The 17,056-nt window shown below is 37.2% G+C and overlaps 1 protein-coding gene across 2 annotated transcripts in view; it reads left to right on the top strand.

The window, feature by feature from the left end:
- Positions 1 to 16,213, top strand: part of LOC6641275 (AF4/FMR2 family member lilli) — a 65,470-nt gene extending 49,257 nt beyond the window's left edge. Inside the window, exons 4-7 of one of the 2 annotated variants that reach the window (XM_002064270.4) lie at positions 2,440 to 2,587; positions 8,622 to 9,046; positions 9,164 to 9,400; positions 15,071 to 16,213. In XM_002064270.4, coding sequence (XP_002064306.2) covers positions 2,440 to 2,587; positions 8,622 to 9,046; positions 9,164 to 9,400; positions 15,071 to 16,213 — 1,953 coding nt within the window. Of the gene's footprint in view, positions 1 to 2,439; positions 2,588 to 5,894; positions 5,987 to 8,621; positions 9,047 to 9,163; positions 9,401 to 15,070 lie in introns of those variants that run through there. The other variant, XM_047011264.1, reaches the window with a different exon arrangement.
- Positions 16,214 to 17,056: the final 843 nt, after the last annotated feature.

Here is a 17,056-nt window from a genome sequence, read left to right as displayed (position 1 = left end):
CATGAACGCTTCTAGAAAGGGAACACAAACTGAGTGAAAATGGGTATATGGGGGGGGGGTGAGTGGGTGGTAAGGGGAGGTGTGGGCATTAAAAATGAAGGGCAAACTCAGCTGCTGCTGCTGCTGCATGGGAAAGTCGCTCAATGTCTGTACATACTTATATAAAGCCTGAGTTTTGCCATCTTGTCGAGAATACGACACAAGTGGCAGGCCCGTCTCTCTGCAGGGAAAAGGGCAACTGACACCTCACTGCACAGCATCATAAATAATTGAACAATTTGCAGAGCTTTTGGCACCTCGAGAATCCTCTATGTCCATGAAATTATCAAGCAGGAACAGAAATTGATGAAAAAAAATAATCTTAACCCAAAAAAAAAACATTAATTTGAATTGTATTAAAAAAAATCTAAATTTAGATAGATTCACAACTTGAACTTGGAACTTTGTGGAGAGAAAATGCTCATCAATTTTTTAACAACTCCATACATAAACAGGCCTTCACAGGACTTGTGGAAAAAGTATTAATAAATTGAATATTTCAATCTATTAATAGTAAATAAATTGCATACTTATGTGGGCAATTTCAATTGCCTTTATCACTTTTTGGGTTTTTCGGTTTACCCATTCAGCGGTTTTTTTTTTGTTTTTTTTTTTTGTTTCTGGCCAATGTCCAATTCAACGTTTCAACGCTGTGTCACTATCACGCACACTCAAATCAATTGAAAATCAATTTCATTTAACTAAAAGCCAAACAAATGTTTGCTCAAATATTCTTGTGTCCAACATTGTTTCAATTTTTGCGTGCTAAGCGAAACATTTCCATCTAACCCTCCAACCATCCATCCATCCTTCCATCCATCATCCTTTCGCCAACCCCTTTCTGGCATGTTTTATTTCTCTGGATTTTCTAGTTTAGTTTATTGTGGCCTCCTAGTGAATGAAAAATACTTTCTAGTTTAGCGAATACCAAAAATCTACTTCATTTAATTCTGTAACTAAGTGAGGGGAATGTGGATTTTAATAAATTTCATAAAACAAAACACACACACACACACACAATTCTATTCAAAAGTAAATAGAGGGTTAAAGAGGTGGATGAGGAGAGGGAGTGGAGAGGGGGTGGGGGGGGGAGATTGATAGATTTATATATACATATACACAAATATCGGTGTAAGCAGACAATCGATTGAGTTTGCCACAGAGAGAAGATGATAGATTATATTAAACTGGGATTATGGGATACACTTTTTTTGTTTTATTCTTGTGTGTTGCTTTCCCCGCCCCCCTTTCATTCCCACTCCCTCTCACTCTTGCTCACCGTCTGCCACTGTGTGCCTATTATATAAGTATTCCAGGGGCGGACTGTTAGCAGTGGGTGGGGGGTAAATTGAATCAAAGTTTCTCAAAAACAATAACAAAATCAATTAATATGAAAATTCCACAACAAGAAAAGTTTGCAAATTGTTTTTCCTCACAAAGAGAGAGATTATCAATTACAATTTATTTTTTTAATTGAAATCCGATTGAAGTTTATGTAAAATTGAACAATTGATACAGCATCCTTGCCTAAAGAGGGCTAAAACAATTTTAACCAAACGATCAGAAGCTTTTTTATTTAATTTGCTTTTTCAACTCTCAAACCGCTCCTGAATATATGAATGCGTAGACTTCAAATCATAGACAAGAGACAAAGTCTACTTACTTCATTGCCAACTGAGCTTGAGCTGTTTGCGTTTATATCCTTGTAGCTAAAGTATTTATAAGGTGCACACACACACACACACACAGAGAGAGAGAGAGAGGTAAAGTCGAAGAAATGTTTTTAAATACTTTTCATTGAAATGTACTGAGGCTGTAAGCATAGATTGGTTTGTCCTTGTTCGTGGCCCGTTACCTAGGACAACGTAAAGATACATGCGCCAGCGATAAGACCTTACCACGCACACGCACACACACACGCACACACACACACACACACACACACACACACACTTGGAGTCGGATCTATTTCTGTAATCAAATGCAAATGAAATGCCATAGAAAACAAAAAGTCAACACGATGAAAAACCAAAGGCTAAAGGCAACAATTTCAATTGAAGTTTTGTTGCTAATAACAAGGCCAAACTGCATAATTAAGAGAGTAAATAAGTAACGTTAGATGGCATGTGGCTTACCTTCTACCACTTTTCCATTTAGGGGGTAGAGACGCTTCTCAATTTCAAAGTCACGAGCTAAGCTGAGATGAGATGACTTCCATTTCCTTCTCTCCTCTTCGTTGTCAAGTGTAAATGTAAAATCAATTAAAATGCTAAATTTCAATTTGCTGGCAATTTGCAAATGCGATTTGTTTCTACCCATTCTCAAACTCAATCTCTATCTCACACTCTCTCTGCCTCTCTGTCGTTTTCTCATTCGTTATATCTTTTGTTATACTTTCAGGAGGCTTTGCTTAAGCGTCTGGGAGATGGAGCACATCCGTTCACCTTAACATTGACCGCCCATGCACCGCCCAGTGTTCAATTGGTCCCAGCCAAGCGTTATTACGGAGCACCAATTGGTACCAGTTACGATGTGCGTTGCTTCATTGGTAAGTTTGGTTTCTCCAGCCCCTACACCTTTTGTGTATTACCATTGAAACCTACCCAACCTTAGCCTCCTCCATTCACTTGCCCAACCCGTCAATCTCGTTTACAATTTTTCCGGAGACGACGACAACGACGCAAACTGATTGGGACCGATGAAATTTTTGTTATAGATTTTTCTATAGCCCATTGTTGGCAGCAAACGGAAAAAGACAAAATAAAAAAAAACACTCAAACCGGACAATATAAAGGTTGAAAAGTTAAGTTAAGTTGAGGAAATAAACATACATTTACTTCTTAGTTTCAAATCCAATTGAAGCATATATTCTAAATGTACATTCTAAATGTTTGGAGAATTTAATTCAAAACAAATGTTGAATTATATTGAGACACTTTAGCTTCGATTTCAATCAGAAGTTAATCAAAAGTCAGAGTTAAACTGTTTATTCTCTATAAGAGACTTAAGAGTGCCTCAAGGCATACATATACAAGCGATATCCAGATCAAGATCAAGAGGAGAGGCTGTCAATGCCAAAATATTGGATATAATTTTCAACTTTATCATCTCTTTATAGACCCAACTAGGTAAATATTTACTTTAGTTACTCGGGCCCAAAAACGGCCTTAAACTACATAAATTTGGTATCAAACGAAAGAGAAAAACGACCTCAGGTGCGCCTTGGCGATTTATTATGTAGTTTTTGTGCAATTAACAAAAGAAAAATCATGTTTTTAGCGGTATTATAGCTAAAAGTAGCTTTTTCCGGCTGAAAGAAGCTGTCAAATTTTGAGATAGCGTTGCCAGATGCAAAATGTCGAATACTCGAATACGCGCGCTTTTTGAAACTTTTGTTTGCACTATTCTCAACAATCGAAAATACTGTTGAGCTTATATTATTTCTTGATTTTAGAGAACAAAAGAATACAATATTCGGCTGCCAAAGCAGTGGAATATTCCTTAATTTTATAATTTAGAGTAAAATATTTAGCTGCCAGGGCGGTCAAAATAGCATTTGCCAACACTGAAATCTAGCTTTAGCCGATTTTTTCACTTTTCAACATTGAAATCTCGAGTAGCTTAAGTAAATATTTACCAAATATTTAGCTGCCAGGGCGGTCAAACAGCGCGCCAAATAAAAAATAGCATTTGCCAACACTGAAATCTAGCTTTAGCCGATTTTTTCACTTTTCAACACTGAAATCTCGAGTAGCTTAAGTAAATATTTAACCCCAACTAAATTCCTAATCTAACAAAATGCCATTCTCGAAAATTACTGAATTTTCTAAGCCGAAAATCTGAATTTTTCATGTTCTAGATCCGTTCCTTGTTAATACTGACGACCATTTCTTATCGATTAACAACTCAACAAGCTCAGAGGCTTAACTGCATAGAATAATTTATAGACTTAACTGGATTAGAGAATTAAATAAAATTTGATTTAATAGATTGACTTCTATAGAAGAACTTTAGATCCCAATCAAACGAACATAAATTGATTTCTGAAAATTACATTTATAGGTTGAAAGTGTAAAAGTGTAAGAACTCTAAAGACTGATACATTGACATTGACTGACATTTTTCATTCACATGCATAAATAGTTTGCAGATAATTCACCATCCATCACCAAAAATAATATAACAAATACATCCAGCCCACATGCTTGCAGCACAGCAGATGTTAAACTGGAAAATTGTGTGTGTGTTAATCCCAATTATACCCAAAAAAAAAAAAAAAAAAAAACTTACTCATCCATTAGCTTCTCATTTAAACATTTCATCACGATTGCAAGCCATTAACCAGCGCTAATTGAATCCAGAAACGGAGTGTATCAAGTGAATGCTAAAGCCGCCGACAACTTTAACAATCAAAACAAGTTTCGCAGCTCAATTAGTTATAACTTGGGAATGGGGGGGGGGGGGGGGGGAGATGCCTCCCAAGCCATGCTCAGCAGTCGTTCATTTGTGGCTCCTGTTCCTGACGTCAGAACAAACCAGGTGGTAGATGAATGTGAGAAATATTTGTGATTGATTTTTTTTCCCACGTTGTACTTTTTTTTCTGTTGTTGTTTTGTTTTATTATTTTCATTTTTTTTTTTTTTTTTTTGGTAAAAGAACAAAAAAAGGGAAAAGTAAGTGGAGGAGAAAGGAGAAGGAGGAGGAGGAGAAGGTATTCATTACCTTCTACCCCACTTTGGCTGGTCGGACAACTGGAAAATGAATATCGAAAAACAAAATCAATATTTAATGTCCTCCATTGAGGCAGAGACAAGGACATTGCCATTGCCACCGCCGCCATTTTTCACCTTGTCGAACTTGGCAGGATTTTGATTTGCCATTGCGATTCTATTGATATTATTATTATGATTCCTATTTTGATATTTCTTTTACTTTTTGTGCTTCCCATTTCTGTTATTGTTCATTGGCAAATGCAAAAACATAATACGTATATATGTATATATATATATATATATATTTTGTATGCCCGTCCAAGGATATGCAATATCCTGTTTAATAAGCGCCACGCGATTCGCCACAGATTTTCTGCCTCAGGCAAGCGACAAGAGCAGACCAACCAACCAACCGCCCATCATCTAGCCAACAGACCAACTGCCAGAAAAAGAAAGCCGCATTCACCTTCACTTTTTCACCTGCTCGGCCAGCAGAGGGACGCCGACGGGCGGTCAGCCAGATGGTCAGCACTGGAGCTGCTTTTATTGTGGTCGCCATGGGCAACAAAATGCCATAGAACACTTAACTCGAGGAGGCGATGGTTTTTCTTTGTTGCTGAATTTACTTCACTTTAATTATATGCCAGTTGCCAGCTCAACAATTGGTGGTTCAGTTTCAATCTATTTCCTTTGCCCCCTCAAACCTTACGATGCGAAACCAAAATGGAGTCTTTGATCACTTTGCAATTTCGATTCAGTTTGATATGGATAGAAGAGTTTGTAACATTTCCATTTGTGTTTCAGATAAGACTAGCTAAACCAAACCAGTAAATAAATATTGGGCTAATAATTTCGTTACTTTAAGGATACTTGGCTAATGGGAAGGCATCTGGGTTCAATCACAATGAAAAAGAAGGAATTTTGATTATTACATAAGTAGAGTAACCCTGGAGATTGTCCCTTGTGACGATTTGTATTGAATGTTATTCTTGCTTAACGACTATTCGCTTCTATCCACCTTATATCGCACTTGAACACACATCACTCTCACACCCACACACACACACACACACACTCACAAATATCGCACTCAGAGGAAGTTTGCCGTGAGCCCCCCCAATGAGTTGAAGCCCCACCACCACCCAAGCAGAGGCGAAGGCCCAATCTGTTGGTCAGGTGTGCAATGTATCTGTTGCATCACTGCCTCTTTGAGTGCATGTGTACGGTGGCCCAAGGTAAGCCTAATCGGCGGCAAAAACGGAAAGTAAATTATAAATGATCGAGCAGGAGCAGTCTCTTGTCTCGTTTTTCGTGTCTCGTGTCACGTGTCTCTTATCTTGTTGTCGATTGTATAGTTTGATATTGGTGTTTGGTATTAGTGTGTCAGTGTTTCGTGCATTTTCCCTTCCTTCTATTGATCCTTGATAAAAACAGCCTAGCCAAATGTGAGAGATTTAGATTGTTTTCCTTTATCAGTTTTGTCTAAGTATGATCAATTATTGATTGAGCCAAAGCTGTTTGAGACAACTGTTATACACAACTGTTATACACAACTGGTATACACAACTGTTATACACAACTGTTATACACAAGTACACACAAGTTTTTAACTCTGTTAACTTTACTTAACTCTTATGCATAACTGTTATAAACAATTGTTAGAAACCACTGTTATACACAACTGTTATACACAACTGTTATACTTAACTGTTATGCATAACTGTGATGCATAACTGTTATAAACAATTGTTAGAAACCACTGTTATATACAACTGTTATACACAATTGTTAGAAACCACTGTTATACACAACTCTTAAACACAACTGTTATGCATAACTGTTATAAACAATTGTTAGAGACCACTGTTATACACAACTGTTATACACAACTGTTATACACAACTGTTATAAACAATTGTTGGAAACCACTGTTATTCACAACTGTTATACACAACTGTTATAAACAATTGTTATACACAACTGTTATACACAACTGCTAGACACAACTGTTATACGCAACTGTTATACACAACTGTTATACACAACTGTTATACACAACTGTTATACACAACTGTTATACACAACTGTTATACACAACTGTTATACACAACTGTTATGCATAACTGTTATAAACGATTGTTAGAAACCACTGTTATACACAACTGTTATACATAATTGCTAGACACAAGTGTATTAAGCTAGTACTACACACAAGTCTTTTAAACAGCTGCTATACACAAGCTTTATGCGTAAGTGTTATACGTAAATGTTATAAACAAGAGCAATACACAAGCCGTATACAGCATTTAACAACGCTTTAACAACTATTATACACAAGTGTTATACACAACTACTATACACAACTGGTCTATACAGAACTGTTATGCATAACTGTTATACACAACTGTTATACACAACTGTTATACACAACTGTTATACACAACTGCTAGACACAAGTTTTATGCGTAAGTGTTATACGTAAGTGTTATAAACAAAAGCAATACACAAGCCGTATATACATATTTTTACACAAATTTTAGACAACTGTTATACACAGTGCTATACACAAGTCTTATACAGCATTCGCTTTAACAACTATTATACACAACTGTTATACACAACTGTTATACACAAGTGTTATACACAACTGGTCTATACAGAACTGTTATGCATAACTGTTATACACAAGTGCTAGACACAAGTGTTAGACACAACTGTTATACACAAGGAACATCAAATTTTTTATAGGTACACAATTCTTTTAGGGACTTCAAGCAGATAGTAAAAATAAATTCCTTCAATTAAAAATTACAACTTCTAAGCACTTTAGGAATTTTCCTTACTTACTTAACTCCCACCCGAATGCACCTGTCATTAGAAACTGTTATATTGCGTATACTACGATATAAGCAATTTTTCTCTATTTCTCTACCAGATTTAATTGTGAATCTGAAGATGTTAAATGGGGGAAAAATTTACTCCCCAATCGGGTCCAAAAACAACTCCAAGAACTTTTGGTTAATTTGAATTCTTAAACTACATGAAAACGATGAATTTCCCCCATTTGGCATCCCAGAGTGATAACTTTTGTTCGCCCTTAGCCCAAATTTTCCCTTTCTCTTTTTTACTCTTTCGATGTTTTTGCTGATCCTCTCTCTCTCTCTCACTCTCTCTATGTGTCTCCATTTCTCTCTCTTTTTCTCTCTTTTTTGTGTTTTCCTTACTGTCTTCTGTGTCTTGTTGTTGCTCTGTATGTTTGTGTGTGTGCGTGTGCGTGTGTGTGTGCGTGTGTGTAATGTTTTTCTATGTATGTGTAATGCCTGCAATCCGTTCAAGTGGCCGCCTGCTGCCTGCCAAGTCGAGCGACATTCAAAAATACAACCAAAATACATACGAAATATATGTAAAAAGAGAAACACAACCAACCAAAAAAGAGAAAAAAAAGATGATAAAAAAAAACGAAAGTTCATGAAATGCGCATAAAACAATCAAATCAAGCAATCAATCATTTGGCATTCGGACGAAATACTGTCTCATACACATGCACACACACACACACATGTATATATATATGTATGTATGTACTCTCGAACAGATCTAACTTGACTGACATAATCCAAAATTCCTCTTGAATTATTACACAAAGAAATGCAAGCGGCGGCGGCAACGAAAGCGGCACAATAAACAAAAGCAAAAACAAAATCAAAAAAAAAAACCACCAAAAACACAAAAAAAAAAGGCAACTAAAACCAATCTTTATATTTCTCTTTTTCTTTTTGTCCACCCACCTCTCTCTCTCTCTCTCTCACTCTCTCTGTGTCGCTGTGTTTGTGTGGGTGCCTTTATATCTATCTTGATGGTCTTCTTTAGCGGATAAAACAGATGAAAAGTTCCATAGGCGCGCCTCTGTTAAAATGGGAGTCCGTGTCATTTATCGAACCGATGTCTTTCATCAGCATTCGGCACCAGAGAATTTTGCGGCATTCGCTGGACAACAGCAACAGCAACAGCAACATCAACAACATCAACACAATGCAACAGCATCCCCATCAGGGCCAGCGAGTGCAACACCTCCAGCTAGCAGCGATGCCAATGTCCATGGCCAATGTGAGCAACCATCTGCAACGGCAACCAAAAGCGGCAAGCCCGGGAAATCAGAGCGCGGCGATTCATTTCCCAAGCTACGTCTATCGCCAAAATCTTTTCGTTTCAGTGGTCGTTTTGGCCGCAGCAAAAGTGAAATTGAAAAATGTCCAAATGATCCATTTCATAGCTACAGCAAATCCTTTCAAGAGGTGACACAAAAAATGACTTTACCCAGAAAAAAAACAAAAAAAAAAATAGAAGAATTTCTTTATGCATTTTTCAAACTTTTTGGTATCTCTTGCCTCTTTCATTTTTTTTTTTGACAGCATTGTGACAGCATGTTGTTGCCACACAGCGGTGCTGGGGTCAGCGGTGGAATCGGTGGCATCAGCGTCGGTCCTTGCGGTGGTCCGCAAGGTTCTGTCGATAAGCCATTCCTTCTCCAGGATGGCCGTGTCGGCTTGAGGGCCAGCTTGGACAAGGGCTGGTATACCCATGGCGAGGATATCAATGTTACGATCAACATACGCAACGATAGTCGCAAGACAGTGCGCAAAGTTCGGGTAAGAGAAATAATCAACTTCTGATTTGAAATTGCCATTTTCTGTTGGCAAGTGAAAAAAGTTACTTTTCAATGCAAATGCAAATGACTTTATAGCAAGTGGGTGTAACTGCAATATTGGAGTAGAACAAAACAAAAAGAGAGAGGACAAAGGCAAAGGCAAGGCAAATATGTTTAAGATAAATACACACACACACACACACACACACAGGCATAGAGTAAAGGCGACAGGACAGGCAAAAGGCTCACTTCAAGTGAAAATTGTGTTTGTACATTTTATGTGTTTTCTTTTTTTTTTTTCTTTGCCTGATTTGCATGCAGATAGATGAAGTAAAACAGTCTCAGAAATGTACATAGATGAGGGAGGGGGGTGGGGGGCAAGACGATAGGAGTGGGTTTTTCTTTTTTTATTGTGCCCCAAGCGCCTTTCAACGAGTTAGCAAAGAATGCTACCGGCTACGTTTATGTTTGTACTTCAACTGAGAGCCTTCCCTCTCACACAAACACACACACAAACACACACACAAACACACACACAAACACACGCACACACACGCACAGACAGAAAACTCTTTTGAGTTTGTCTAACATTCTTCGTATAGATTCCCTTAGCGCCTATGAATGCATATATAAATGTTTCTTTGTGCGTGTGTGTGTGTGTGTAACATATTAACAGGAAATGGGGCGCTCAAATGTATGCTACAATTTTTCATTGTTACATTGTGCTAACTGGATTTGGTATTCATCGTTGTCGTCTTCATCTATCTCTCCCTCTCTCTCTCTCTCTTACTCTCCCTTTCTCTCTCTTTCTATCTGAACATTATTCAACCGTATTTTACAGTCTCATTCTTGCCTCCATATGCCCTTAAAGATTCAGATTGCCAGCGATTAAAGCAACAATAAGCAAAAAGAAAAAAGAAAACTTTCTGCCTGGCTAACCGCAAATTGCTGAGAAAGAAATGGGGAATTATTAGATGAAGCATGTATGTACCTACACACATATGTATGTGTATGTATGTGTATGTATGTATGCATGTGAAGCAGCTTAATTACAAGTCCGGTATTATGCCAGATGTCAATAGTCGCAACAAAATGTACGCATGAAAGAATAAACAAGAGAAATTAAGGACAAATTCAATTGAAATAGCTTAGAGGAGAGATAAAAAAACGTATTTTAGGTTAACGTAAATATGAGAGTTCCACAGCTTAAACCAAAATGAAAGGGAAACCTGAAGGTAGAGCGGACGATGACTGTCAATGCAGATATAATGTCCTATCTGTCCTATGTCCTTGACAGCTAATGCAATATGCAAAAGCCAAGCAAAATGTATAAACTGAATGGCAAAAGTGGCAGGAGGCAAAGTCGAGGCAACGCTTTCAGGCTTGAGTGCACTTGGCAAATGTTTTATGGTCTCCTGTCAAATGTTATTGTTTATATTATTGTAACCGCAATATTTTCACAACGCATTGTTTATTGATGACTACACACAGAGAGAGACACAATGACAATTGCACTGACAAACCGGCAAACCGGCAAACAGACAAACAGTCAGTTAGACAGACAGACAGACAGTCAACCAATTCGGAGTGTATGAGATGGTATAGTTCAAGGGGCATTGCATAATTTAAATGCCGCACAATTTTCACTTGAATGAACTTAACCTTCATATTTCTAGTAAAAGTAAACAACAATTTTTGCAAAAATCATTTCAATACAGAACAATTGAATTGAATGGAATTGAAATATTCAATTAAATTATACAAAAATTTTGAATGGCTTTATAATTCTAAGATTTCCATTGCGTCGATTTGATAATACCCTTTACTTAATTTCCATTTCCATATTATTTAAAGTTGACTTAGATCCTTACAAGTGAGATTCGAGTTCATGTCTCATGTCATGTATAAAAACAATTGATTTGCAAGAAAGTTTAAGATCATTTTCCAAGTTTTAATAACTTAACTCAAAGAAATGGCATTAAAGGCAAAAAAGATTAAATTGTTGACTGTAGTTTTCGACAGCTTTTTGTAAAGTGGTAAATACTTCCTCCTGGGATAATATTTCCTCTATCCAAGAAAATTCGAACATTGGATTTTCAAGATATGTGGAAATATTTTCATGAACAGATGTTTAGATGATGTTTTTGAAAGGATATTTAGAGATGTCCCAACAATTTTGGATAAATAAATTGCAATAATTTGAAAAATTTTGTCACACTGGTTTTCAGAATGAGGCGACTATTTATCAATTTAGGAGCGTGACCTCGGCAGGGCTAAAAACGATAATTTTAGTGATAAACTTTCGCTTATTTCTTCCAAAATGTGAAATATCCTCCCCATTGAAAGTTATCCCCCGCCGATAATGAGCTACATTCGCACCTGATCTAATTTATTTCCCAAAAACATAAATTTTTAAGGTTTTTTATTTTGATTACTATGAGACTAGTAGTAGTAAGTAGTTAAAGTTCTGCTAGATTCCCTTGAAATCAGTTTAAAAATTTATGATAAAACTAGCTGGCCCGGCAAGCGTTGCTCTGCCCCCTTTTTTACTTGCTGGCGAATTAAATGTTTAGTTCATCCATTAAATGTTCGACGTGGCAATTTTCCAATTTTTTGCTACTTCTAACATTTGTAGCGATTGCACAGCGCTGGTTCAATTCTCTATCAACATCAGCAATGAAATATATTTGTAACAACTGATGGTCAGCATCTGGGAGTGGCAACAGTGTATTTGACCTTGAATCTGGAATTTTTTTTCTCATAAATCAAATTGCATAGTAAGTACTAAGAAGTAATTACCTTAAAGGTCGGCATAAATCCATCTCTTATAAGAGAAGATGGATTTACCCCCCAAAAGATGTCATTTGAAAGCACGAATTGTATATTTTGAATATTTTTCAAAAACTCCTTTGACGCTTGTGAATTGCCTTTAAATTAATGAGTGCAAAGGGTCTGGTGGAGGTTCTAATGCAGGCAATTTAACTTTTCCAGAAGCACAGCACATGGCAAGCGTTTCGTTCATAAATTTCAATGCTCTGCAATGCACACATTCTTTATTCATTTGTCCAATATTGGAATATATGCTATAATCAATTGTGCTATCATAATTATGAGCCGCCAATTCCATGTTGTTGTCAACCGTGTTCGCATTACGTCTACGAAATTCTCTAACAGTATTTGAACGTCTTGGAAGTGGCATTTTGAATGTGGTTTATATACAATTCACTTAATTTTTTAAATTCTAACCTCACTTTTCTTATTGAACGCAAAAAATTGACATATAACAGTCACGAATGCAATGATCTGGCAACGAATGCCATATAAACAATACATCAGTCATTAAATGTATGGCAGCACCACTGGTATATTAAAGCTATATGTTATACAACACTATAAGTTAGAGGTATACGTTGTACAACACTGGTTCGTTATTTGAATTCATTTTATTCATTCGTTTTAAAACGCCTTAAGTTAATTGGTTAAACTGAAAATTAACTTTCTTTTGGAAAAAAAACCCTTCCTTTGGACAAAAAAAATGGGCAAAATTGGTTGATTCCTGAATGACTTATTAAATTACAAAAAAACGGCTTACAATTTTATAAATATAAGTAGATCAAGCACTAGCTGAAGTTAGCTTTAGTTTGCAGTTATTTGAGAGAAATTTAACTTTTTAGATGAATGATTTTCTCGGTTAAATAGTTTATGAAATAGAAATGATATAAAAACTTCGACATGCCCAAAGCTAATCCAGTCTATCAACTAAAGTCGCAGACTCGGAATAATTATTCTAGGCTATTGTTACATACAGTTCATATAAAAAAAAAAAAAAAACCGAATTTTTCGATATTTTTGGGCTTTAACTTTTGGGCAGCTTAATATTCAAAGCTATATGATAATTTGATATACATATAAAGTATAATAAATGTGAACAGTTTTATCTATATACATATATGTATAAGTATATGTACAGTGAAACCTCGATATAACGAACTTCGTTATAACGAAAAACCCAATATAACGAATTTTTTGTTAAGTCCCTTGAAAGGACTAAGGTTTTACATTTCAGTACCTATAGCGAATCAATAGATATAACGAATAATTTTGCGATCCCCCTCAGATTCGTTATATCGAGGTTTCACTGTATATAGATAAACTTTAATGCAGTCGCATAATTCGATTTGATTTGATGGGAACCAAGCTCTAAATATTTGATAACTCAAGAAGAACAAAAAGTAAAAGTCGAGCAGGCACTTTTCTTTTAGGCCAGCAGGATCTCCTTGACACACACACAGACACACACACACACATACGATACTGTGTGCACTTTGCGCTTTATTAAATATGTATTTTTAGATATTGTGTGTGTGTGTGTGTTTGGGTGTATTTGTGTAAGATTTTTATGCTTACATTGCCTTGTAATATATCGTTTTTCGTCTTTTTGGTTGGTCTTATAAATTTTTATGTACCACCACACACACACACACACATACAAATGTCAAGAGTCACATTGAAAATTGAATAAACCGATTGCAAAGGAGTGAGTGTAAGTAAGCCAATAGAAGGACCAAGTAACATTTTTTCATACTTACCAATTGAAGTTCTTTAGAGAGATTTTTCATGCCATTTCTATTTTACATTTTCTAACCAAAAATCAAATCAAAGCCGATTTTATTTCAGTAAAGTGTGTGTGTGTGTGTGTTACCTTTTGACAAAATATCAATTAAACCTGCCATTGTATGCTAGGCAAATCCTTTTATAACCAACCTACCAATGGAATGGCATTTTTCATCCTTTGATGTTGCTTAACAGCAACAACAGCAACAACAACAACAACCGCTGAGTATGCCAGGCATTAAAGCAACAATGTGTGTCCCTTTCATAAATACGTAGTTTCACAAAGGAGCGGCATGAGAGATTGCCTCAGTTTATCTTTCAAAGTCCATATAGGATTTTTCCGTTTCTGTTCTAATGAATAAACTAGACAATAGTTTTGTATTGGAAAAGTTTCATACACACACTTTCCATGGAATCAATCACGCAAATAATTGAAAATTCATGGATTTCAATTTTAAGAAAGAACAAAAGGTTAAAGCTACACACACACACACGCACACACCACAAACACATACACACATAACCATTTATATGCCACACAATTTCAAATTGATTGGCTATCAATAAATGAGCCAGCCTAATTCCACGCTCAAAATAATGCAAGGAAACCACTTTAATGGACATAATTGAGTGCATTACTTTTGATTGCTTGGGCAGGACTAAAAGGCGATAAGGTACGAAATAATGTATCTACTTGTGTGTGTGCGTGTGTGTGTGTGTGTAATACCCCAGACTCATCGTTTTCTTGAGGCAATAAAATAAGATAGAATTCTTGGCTCTTGGGCAGTAAAAACAGACCAAGGATAAGACGAAAAATGAAACACAAAGCCACACCGAAAAAAGAATAAGACTTAGAGAGAGGGAGAAACAGGAGGGGGGGACAGAGGAAACATGTGTCACATCAGCCATCATAAGTGCCTTGACTTTCTTCTTATTATTATAATTTTTGGTACTTTTACTTCTAGTCCTTTACATGAACTTGGCTATCTATCTATGAGTTTTTTGCAGGATTATGTTTGATGTGTTCTCTCTCTCTCTCTCCCATTTTATGGGCTAGGTCTGCGCCATTCAGCATGTCGATGTCTGCATGTTCAACAATGGTAAGTTCAAGAATGTTGTGGCCGATTCGGATAGTGTTTCGCCAGCAGTTGATCGCACTGTGGCACCGGGAGCCACACTTAATACCATGGTGGTGCTGCGTCCGCAACGTGGGCCGACCAAAAACTGGATTGCATTGGAGGATACATTGCAGCGCAGCACCGAGCCGGATGAGATAACTGGAGCGATAGCTGCTTCGGCATTGCGTTCACCGAATTTTGTAATGCAAACGGCCCAATTGCTGGCCGGTGCTCATTGTCCGTTGGCAAGTCCAGCAATGTCATTGCCCACGGCACAGCAACTACACCAGCACCAGCAGCAGCACCAGCACCAGCACCAGCACCAGCCAACAGATGGGTCAAAGAACAGTGAGGGAACGGGTGGTGGTGGTGGTGGTGGTGGGTCCGTACCTGGATCGACAGGAAAATCGGCCGATGAGCGAAATGTTTTTGCCATCTATGTATCGTACTATGTCAAGGTGAAGTTGACTCTGAGCAGCATGGGCGGTGAATTGGCATTGAAATTGCCCTTTGTCTTGGTCCATGTGGATGAAACTCAACGACCCGGCTATGCCTCGGCCACATTGGGTGAATTGCGCATGGAAATGGAAAAAATGGCACTGCAAGATGTTCCACCGGGACGTCGTAATGGTAAACGTAATGCAGCAACAATGGCTGACATTGGCGATGGACCCTCCACCAGTGCAGCAGCAGCAGCCGCAGCAGCTGCAGCGGCAGCATCAGCAACAACATCAACAGCAACGGCAACATCAACATCACATGCCTTGGCAGTTGGCACTCAATTAGATCGAATCGAGTCCGTGGATGATGAATTCAATATATCGGTTCCCATCCCAGCTAATGCCCAAAGGAATGGGGGACTACACAAGCGTCGATTGCAGCGCAGTGAAACATTGGCCAGAGATTTCGAAGAGCACGAAGCCGAGCAGCAGCAGCAACAACATGTGGTCCAGGTGCATTTGGAGCAGCCGCAGCAGCAGCAGCAGCAGGATAACGAGTTGGAGGAGCAGGAGAAACCCGAGACGGAAAGTCAACAAACGGCTTCTTCAACCGGAGCCGTACCAAAATTATCCAATGTGTGATTCTGATTGTGGTCCCAGATGTTTGCCAAACGTAAACGAAAGCCATAATAAGATGTAATTGTAACGAAAAGTTTCCAGAGAGATGCATAAATGATGCATTCATGATGTTTCAGTTTCGGTTTCAGGCTAGTTCACCAACTACCGATAGACCCATCGTCAGGATGGTGCAGGGTGGTTGAGTGGAACGATAAGGGGATGGAATTGGTGAGAGACGAAATAATAGTTAGTGTGAATAAATTCAAATTATGAATATTATTTACAGCATATAAAATGGACATTTGTATGGCAGGCACATGGATGTTTCACACACACACACCCACACACACACACACACAAATACACGTTTAATTAGACAATTTTCTTTGTGTTTTAGAGAAACTTACAGGTGAAATTTCAAAAGATTCAAACGCATTGAATCGAATATTGTTGTTGCTAGTAATTAATCCAAATAATTGATTTATTTACATTCACTTTATTTTGCTTTTTACTTTTGCAATCGGCATCTAAAACTAAAACTTTAGCAAGGTAAACACTGTCTAAATATTATATATGTATATTGATATTTAATAATTAACTATGCAATGCATTGAAATTGATGATATTGAATATGAAAAGATGATATTAAAAGAAAAGAAATTGCAAATTCATTGAAAATGGAATATGGCTTCGAGTATATTAAATTAAGAAATCGCTTAACTGATAAGAATATGTTTCAAATATGCAATAAACATGCAATACACATTTACAAAATGATACTTATATATATGTATTCGTATTCGTATTCGTATTCATATTCGTATTCGTATTTGTGTATTGTAGATGTAGTTCCAGAATGAATGTACT

The sequence above is a fragment of the Drosophila willistoni genome (assembly GCF_018902025.1).
Source record: "Drosophila willistoni isolate 14030-0811.24 chromosome XL unlocalized genomic scaffold, UCI_dwil_1.1 Seg141, whole genome shotgun sequence".
Taxonomy (NCBI): Eukaryota; Metazoa; Arthropoda; class Insecta; order Diptera; family Drosophilidae; genus Drosophila; species Drosophila willistoni.
This window is presented reverse-complemented; position numbering and strand designations above follow the sequence as displayed.